The sequence below is a fragment of the Topomyia yanbarensis genome, chromosome 2 (genome assembly GCF_030247195.1).
Source record: "Topomyia yanbarensis strain Yona2022 chromosome 2, ASM3024719v1, whole genome shotgun sequence".
In the NCBI taxonomy this organism is placed as follows: domain Eukaryota; kingdom Metazoa; phylum Arthropoda; class Insecta; order Diptera; family Culicidae; genus Topomyia; species Topomyia yanbarensis.
The window spans coordinates 368,622,244-368,630,354 of NC_080671.1; the positions used below are offsets into that span (position 1 = coordinate 368,622,244).

Below are 8,111 nucleotides of genomic sequence, written 5' to 3' on the forward strand. Positions count from 1 at the left end.
TCTTGACTCAAAACATAATTGGGAAGCTCACATCAATTTCAGGATTAGGAAAGCTTGCATGGCCTTCGGCCAATGTACACGGACTTTCGACAAATCTTGGAGACTCAAACTCTGGAACATTCAGTAGATCTACACAACAATTGTTAGACCAATACTGGCATACGGGTGCCTTGTTTGGTGGCAGAAGGGAGAAGACATGACAATCCAATCAAAGTTAAACCATCTTCAGAGGATGGTCTTGATGGCGATGACTGGTGCGTTCTCGACAACACCTATTGCTGCTCTAGAGGCACTCTTTAACATAAAACCAGTACATGTGTTTCTGAAACAAGAAACATTTTCTTGTGCATACCGTCTTAAGATTACTAGGCTCTGGAACAGTAATCCAATAAATCGCGCAACTAGCCACCCAAATGGTTACTTGGGATGAGTATACACTTGCTCCCAGTGACCTTACGCTCACTTGTATTTTTTCTTTTAGCACTTTCAATGTGAGAATTCCTCTTCGCGAGGAATGGTTGTCTGGCTGGATGGAGCGACAACTTGAAGAATACGTAGTTTGTTATACTGACAGTTGTTTGTTGGAGGGCCGAGCCGGTGAATTAGCTAGAGCTGGCGCTGCGACTGACTTCGTTGGTCTAGAACTAGTTTTACCACTGTCGATAAGTTGGATAAAGCACAAGATTCGCTCTTGGGCTGCATCCGAACATGCCAACCATTGGCGTAGCTTGCAAACTTGCGTTCAAACAAATACTTTTCTACCGGATATGAGTCCGAAAATGTCAAAGAATTTGTTGCATTTTTCCAAGCACAACTACAGTATATTAGTCAGGGCACTGACCGGACATTGCAAACTCAATTATCGCATGGCTACTATTCAGCGCGATGAGTATTATTCATGTGATCTTTGTGAATCCGATTACGGAACATCATATCATTTGATACGCAACTGCCCTGTAGTAATGCAATTACATATCCGAATTTTTGGTTCTCCATACATAGATGAAACTTTGTACAGAGAGCTGAAACTGAAGAATATGCTATTGTTCCTAACCCAGTGTGGTAATGAGCTATAGTTTTAGGCGTATTTGAATGACAATATTTCTTCGGGGTTGTTGTCGTTCTGTTATCTCAATATCCCCTCGGAGGTGCTGATATATCTGCTCATTGCTTAAATAAAAATTATAAATCCCTCGGGGGGTTGGAAGCTTAATTCCTGCTATTGTAGCACCTACAGATCGTTCAGCACCCACCGGGGGTGCAGAATGCTTTGATTTAATTGTTCTGTGTTGTTATTTTCCTTACCCTAACCTTACCACTTCCCTAATCCTTCTCATCAGGAAATGATGAAAAGAGGATTCTTGGCAAGGCGCAAATCTCCGATCGACATGGAGAACGTGCCATTTGAGCCAGACACTACTAATTCTTGATTCCTGAACACCCAAGATGGTTCTAATTATTATTGTATACTTTGGATAAGAAAAATGTGCTCATGATCAGGAATGGATTTACTCGAATTTGAGTTGATATGTCTGCTAGACCCCATCGAGCAGATTTTCATACGAAACTCTAAATCGAATCAAAAAGCTGACAAAATCAGGGGGAAATAATAAAATCGGGTGTTTATTGTATTATAAAGATGAATAAGATGTCCACTAAACTAGAATTCTTGGATTAAAACATAACTTCTGAAATTAACATCCGGTATCCATTTATCAAAGCTATTCCAAAAATTGTTTAGGTGATTGAAAATTTTACTAGGCCGAAGTGGTCATCTTGGCTTTCGAAAAGGCCTCAGATATCGATGTTTGGAAACTTCTCGTCAATCCCATTCTAAATTTACCCATATTGATTAGATTTTAGAGAATTCAAATATACCGGAAGTTTCCATCTTGGTTTTCAAAATGGCCCCAGACATCGATATCTGGTGTCTACTGGTCAAGCCCGTCCAAAAAATACCCAAACTGACTGGGTTTTAGAAAATTCCATTGAACCGGAAGTCGCCATCTTGGTTTTCGAAATGGTCATAAACTTCGATATTTGGCATGTTTTAGGAAATTCCACTGATATCTGACGTTTACTCTTCAATCCCGTTCCAAAAATACCCTTGTGAATGGGGTTTTAGAGAATTCCATTAAACCGGAACTCGTCATCTTGATTTTCAAAATGGCCTTAGACAAATATATTTGGCGTCTACTCGTTAATATTGTTCCAAAAGCAACCAGTTTGTGCGGGCCAGAAGGAATCTTCAATATCAGCCTTTTCCCCTTTTACAAATAATCTTTAAAATTCTTTGCATTCAAAAGCTCTTGGAATAAAGGCAGAAACCGTGTTAATTTCAAAACCCGTGCAAAATGAAACTTGATTGAAAATCATCTAAGTCTTTTGCCTTCAAAAGGACTTTTTGCGAAAAACCATGTTAATTGCGAAATCCGTGTAAAAAGCCATGTAAAACCGTTCCAAACAAAACCGTGTAAAAAAAGCCATTGTGCGCTGAAAAAATATTTTTTACCACAAAATGTTGTTTTTGTGAAGGATGCCACAATTCTTTTTTTTAGTGTAAATACAAAAAAACAATTTTTTAAAATTTTTATCTTTTGTCAATAAAGAACTTAACAAAAAAATTTAAATGTAATTGCATTATGGAGAAACTGCCAGCAAAAAAAGTTTTTATAACGATAACTTTAACATGTTCTTAAATTGTCATTTTGTCATTATGTCATTTCAAATCAAAATGCCCTCTACAAAATCTTCCAAAATGTCAAAGTTTTCAAAACATTTGGAATTTTGTTTCAACAAAAACAATTAATTCATAAAAATAAGCCTTTTTATAAGCAAATCGCGTTTCTTCGCGTATGAACAATCAAATGTTTATCGCTTTTAATTTTTCTAGTTTATTTGGATTATAGAGAAGCTTTTAATAAGAAAGTTTTCCTGACAACAAATTTCAACATATTTTCTTATTGACTATGATTCCAAACAGTATTTCAAATAAAAATACTCATAACACGAAATTTAAAATATGCGGTAGTTTTCGAAATATTTTTAATTTTGTTTTAACAAAAACAAAACTTTTGTTTTTACGATCTTTGCATAAGTCTCCCGCGTTTCTGCATCAAGAACAATAAGTTTTTTTTTTCAAAATTCGCGTAAAATTTCCTGCAACTTTGCTTTCGACATCAAGACGGTATTGGAAACTATTTAAAAGCTACAAGAAAACAGTAAATACGCGCGAGGAATGCATGATATACGTTAGACATAAAGGACATTAAGCATAATGGACAATTGGCATAATGGACCTTAGGCATAACTTACACTAGTTTACAGCATTTCTGAACTCAGTAAGCTGGTGGTCATTTTTAAAGTCCGAAAATGAAATCCAAAAAAATTGCAGTGGAACAGTTTTCGAGCTAGACTAAAAAAAATGAATTTGACCTCTAAAATAAAATGTACGTTTATGTACGTTTTATGTTTTGTCAAGATTTTGAGCAAGATATAGCAATTCTAAAAATCATATTTTAGTGGAACTTAAAGCATGCTGAAATCTAATGGAAATAAGCCCTTAATAATTTAAATCCGATGAAAATTGTGAAAGTTATTTATTTTTTTGTGAAATGGAAAATTTTCAGTTCTTCGGGGTTAAATTATTAAACCGTCCCGATCCCAATTTTCTAGGGTTGATTCATAATATATATGGGATTCTCTGATAGAACTCTGTAAAATAAATAAAATGAAGAATTTTGAGAGAATTTAATCTGGGGTAATATTCGACCTCGTTTATCCAAATGATTTATGTTTTCAGGTTCAGTAAAGTGATACGTTACACTAGTTTACAGCATTTCTAAATTCAATAAACTGATGGTCATTTTCAAGGTAAAATCGGGTACTAAATACGAAACAAAATCCAAATATCTTCGGTTGTAGTGCAGCTACAAAATGAAAATTATTGTGTTGTAATAAAGATAATTGAATGCACTTTCGGTCGTTTGAACATTTTGTTTTAGTGCTGACGGTTTACTGGTTTTACTGGTTCTGACGTTATTTATGAGTTTATTGAACTTTTTCTTAATTTTTCTTCATTTAAAAAAAATAAACGCTTGGTTAAGATTTTGAGCAAAATCAAGCAATCCTAAAAAAATATTTTTATGGAAAATTATAGTCTGCTAATAACCAAAAAAAAAAGCTATTATTAGTTTAATTTTGATGGAAATTATGAAAGTTCTTTTTTTTTTGTAGAATGAGAATTTTTGAGTTTCTCCCAGTCAACTTATTGAACCGTCTAGATCCATTTTTTTCTTGCGCTTGCTTCACAATTGTGAGAGATTCTCGGTTGGAACTCTGTTAATCAATGACGAATTTTGAGAGAATTTAATCTGGGATAATATACGACCTCGTTTGGTAAAATAATTCTCGGCCACTGATAACAATAATTTCAGGCTCAATAAAGTTATAAATAATTGTTATGCAATACCGCGTGTAATATTTACAAGTGTGTTACATAAAAAACACTCTTATGATACACTGAATCCTCACACACCATAAAATTCGTATTTCGAACGCTAGCTGCTCAACTGTGTTTTGTACAATGTTAATACAAACTATACGAACCCGTATAGTTATATGTGTAATTACATACGTAGATATATGTGTAACTACATACGTCAAGTATTATAAAATTATTTTCCTTCCTACAACATCTAACAGATTGTGTTTGAAACTATATAGGACATTGAACAAGACTGCCATGAAAATGATATATAAGCTTTTCATAATATTACCATAGCTAAGAAACAGCTCGGTGCAGCGAATTGACCAGCGGTCCGAATTAGGCCACTTCCCCCTATATTTTAAAAATGAAATAAAATAACTTTTTTTAGTACCAAAAACTGGACAAAAAATCATTTTTCTGGATAATGAGAACTACATTAATGTCAAGTATTTAATGTCGTTTTTGTTTGAAGCGAAACTGAGTCAGGTTCTAACCTCAACTGCTGTCAAAATGTATGAACTCACAGCGGTTGATGTTAGAACCTGACTCAGTTTCGGGTTAATCAAAAACGCCATACGTTAGAATCTAACAGTTAGATTGACCAGCCCCATGAAGTAGGCTATGCGAGCCTATGATGAAGTATACACATACAGTTATTCGTAGTTTGAACTGCATGAACTCATCCATCAATGTTTATTTACCAATATCTATCCTATTACCATGAGCTGATAAGGTTGTAGAAAGTAGAACATTTTTTTGACTCAAATATACCCCCTCGTGTTCATTTGTACTTACATATAGTATGAATAGATTGGCGGTCGAATTTGTATCACCGTTCTGTTCAGATGACGCAGCATGAACACAATTAGCGATAAAATTAACTTACCAATCACATCATCGTTAATCATTAGCGCTTTATTTCCGCTCTCCTTTTCAGGTCCAGACGAACCGACGGGGGCTCAAATCCCGTCCATGTTTCTCAACTATATCGGCAGCGATATCGATTGGAAGTTCAACACTGAGCCCGAACAGCACGCTTGTTTAGGATCTCCCGAACAACGATGCTACTGGCCTAGGGGTAAGGTCCTGGGTGGAACGTCAGTAATGAACGGTATGATGTATATTCGTGGAAATCCGGTGGACTACGATGACTGGGAAGCAATGGGCAATCCTGGCTGGAAGTGGAAGGACGTTCTGCCATACTTCCTCAAGTCGGAGGATAACCAACAAATTAACGAAGTCGATAGCAAGTTCCACACAACAGGAGGTCTACTGCCAGTTTCCAAATTCCCTTACAATCCACCATTCTCGTATGCTGTGCTTAAAGGAGGCGAAGAATTAGGTTATACGGTGCAGGATCTTAACGGAGCAAACACGACTGGATTTATGATTGCTCAAACTACCAGTAAAAACGGTATTCGACACAGTGCCGCGAGAGCTTTCCTACGCCCAGCCGTCGACCGACAAAATTTACATATTTTGCTAAACACAACTGTCACTAAAGTGCTGGTACATCCAACCTCCAAAACTGCCCACGGAGTCGAAATTATCGACGATGATGGTCACATGAGAAAGATTCTGGTAAAGAAGGAAGTCATCGTTTGCGGAGGTACAGTAAACTCTCCACAAATTCTTATGCTCAGTGGAATCGGACCTAAGGCTCATCTGGAAAAAGTTGGCGTCCGACCAATTCACGATTTGCCCGGTGTAGGTCAAAATCTCCACAATCACGTTGCTTATTTCATCAACTTCTACATCAATGATTCGAACACGGCGCCCCTGAACTGGGCCACCGCCATGGAGTATTTACTGTTCCGAGATGGACTCATGTCCGGAACGGGAGTTTCGGCCGTCACGGCTAAAATCAGCACCAAATACTGCGAACGACCGGATGATCCGGATGTACAATTCTACTTCGGAGGTTTCCTGGCCGATTGTGCCAAATCCGGGCAGGTCGGTGAACTGCTCAGTAACGATTCACGCTCAATTCAAGTATTCCCGGCGATTTTACATCCAAAGAGCCGTGGATATATCGAGTTGAATTCAACGGATCCTCTGGATCATCCCAAGATAGTCGTCAATTATCTGCAGGAAGATCATGATGTGAAGGTTCTAGTTGAGGGAATCAAATTCGCTATTCGTTTGTCCGAAACTGAAGCTCTGCAAGCCTACGGAATGCAGCTCGACCGGACGCATGTGACAGCTTGCAAGGATCACGAATTTGGAATTCAGGTAAATTGTTGAAATTTTCCAATAAATGTTACCACGGCTAAAACGTTTATTATTTTTAGGAATACTGGGAGTGCGCCGTCAGACAAAACACAGGAGCGGAGAACCATCAAGCTGGTTCGTGCAAAATGGGACCGCTGCGCGATCCGATGGCAGTTGTAGATCACGAACTGCGGGTGCACGGTGTACGGAATCTTCGAGTGGTGGACGCCTCGGTAATGCCGAAGGTGACCTCCGGGAACACCAATGCTCCGGTCATCATGATTGCCGAGAAAGGCGTACATTTGGTTCGTAGAGCGTGGGGAGCTCGCTAGGAGCTTCTCTTCGGTCGCTATCGTTGCGATACTTTTACTAGCATTTAGGGCACGGAACTAGCCTTCACAATTAAACTGATTGCAAATCTTTTGTTTAAAATTCGAAAAAAAAAACTCATTCTCATTTCCGTTTTTTACTCTATCGCTGTAATCATTGCTGTATCGTGAACTTTCATTGACATACGTCAAACTTGAAATGGAGACAAACTAGAACTGGGATATTGCAGATTCAAGGTGCTTTAACGTGTTATCAAGTCATTAAAAGAAGGAAGCAAATCGTAGTTCGCTGATTCATTGTCCTTTGAATGCGATATTTAGGTCAAACCAGTTATTGTTATTGTTGTTATAGCATAAATGTTTGGCGTAACTGAAATCTAGCACTAAAGTATCTGTTTTGTTAAAGTGCAAAAACTCCTTATCTATTCTCAAGCAAGCCAATTATTTTAATCCACTAATTTCGTAGCATTCAGTTCAAAATAATTCATTAGAAGGACCAGTGTTTATAATGTAAGGTATTATTATGAATACCTTTTCAAATAGATATTAACTATGAACTTCACCCGTAATTTTCAATATTAAATTCATTAGTTGAATGTATTGATTCAGTATGCGTAAATTGACATTTAAATTATAATAAAATATGTGTAAACTGATTTGCAATATTCTTATTAATTTGACAATAGATTGAAACTTTCCCAGTTTCACAATGCACACACTTGGTTTGCAACAGTGCGTACTGTTGTTGGTTAACTTGATCGATGCTCAAAATGAATGAAACATTAATTTATTTTAATTGGAAATAAACAGTTGTAAAATGTGCGAAACAAGTCAAAATTGAGAATCGATTGTGTTAGTTAAGTCCACTAGATCGGCTGTATGTCTCCATGAGATCTCCATGTATGTAGTCTGAAGCGAAACTGTTCCGGTTGATTTCAAGCACTGTAGAGTCCGGCACTTGCTTTGTGACGTTTAAAGAATTTTGAAAGATAAATATGTATCATCGATATTCAGTTCAAACATATCCGAAATAAGATACTAAAATGATGCACGAGTACAGTCTTGATTGAGAAATGAGCGAG

At 37.1% G+C, this 8,111-nt stretch overlaps 1 protein-coding gene across 2 annotated transcripts in view; it reads left to right on the forward strand.

The window, feature by feature from the left end:
• Positions 1-7,668, forward strand: part of LOC131684470 (glucose dehydrogenase [FAD, quinone]) — a 147,183-nt gene extending 139,515 nt beyond the window's left edge. For both annotated transcript variants that reach the window (XM_058967381.1, XM_058967380.1), the window contains exons 5-6: positions 5,427-6,721; positions 6,781-7,668. In XM_058967381.1, the coding sequence (XP_058823364.1) occupies positions 5,427-6,721; positions 6,781-7,032 (1,547 nt within the window). In that variant the 3' untranslated portion in view covers positions 7,033-7,668. The remainder of the gene's footprint in view (positions 1-5,426; positions 6,722-6,780) is intronic.
• The last annotated feature ends 443 nt before the right edge of the window (positions 7,669-8,111 follow it).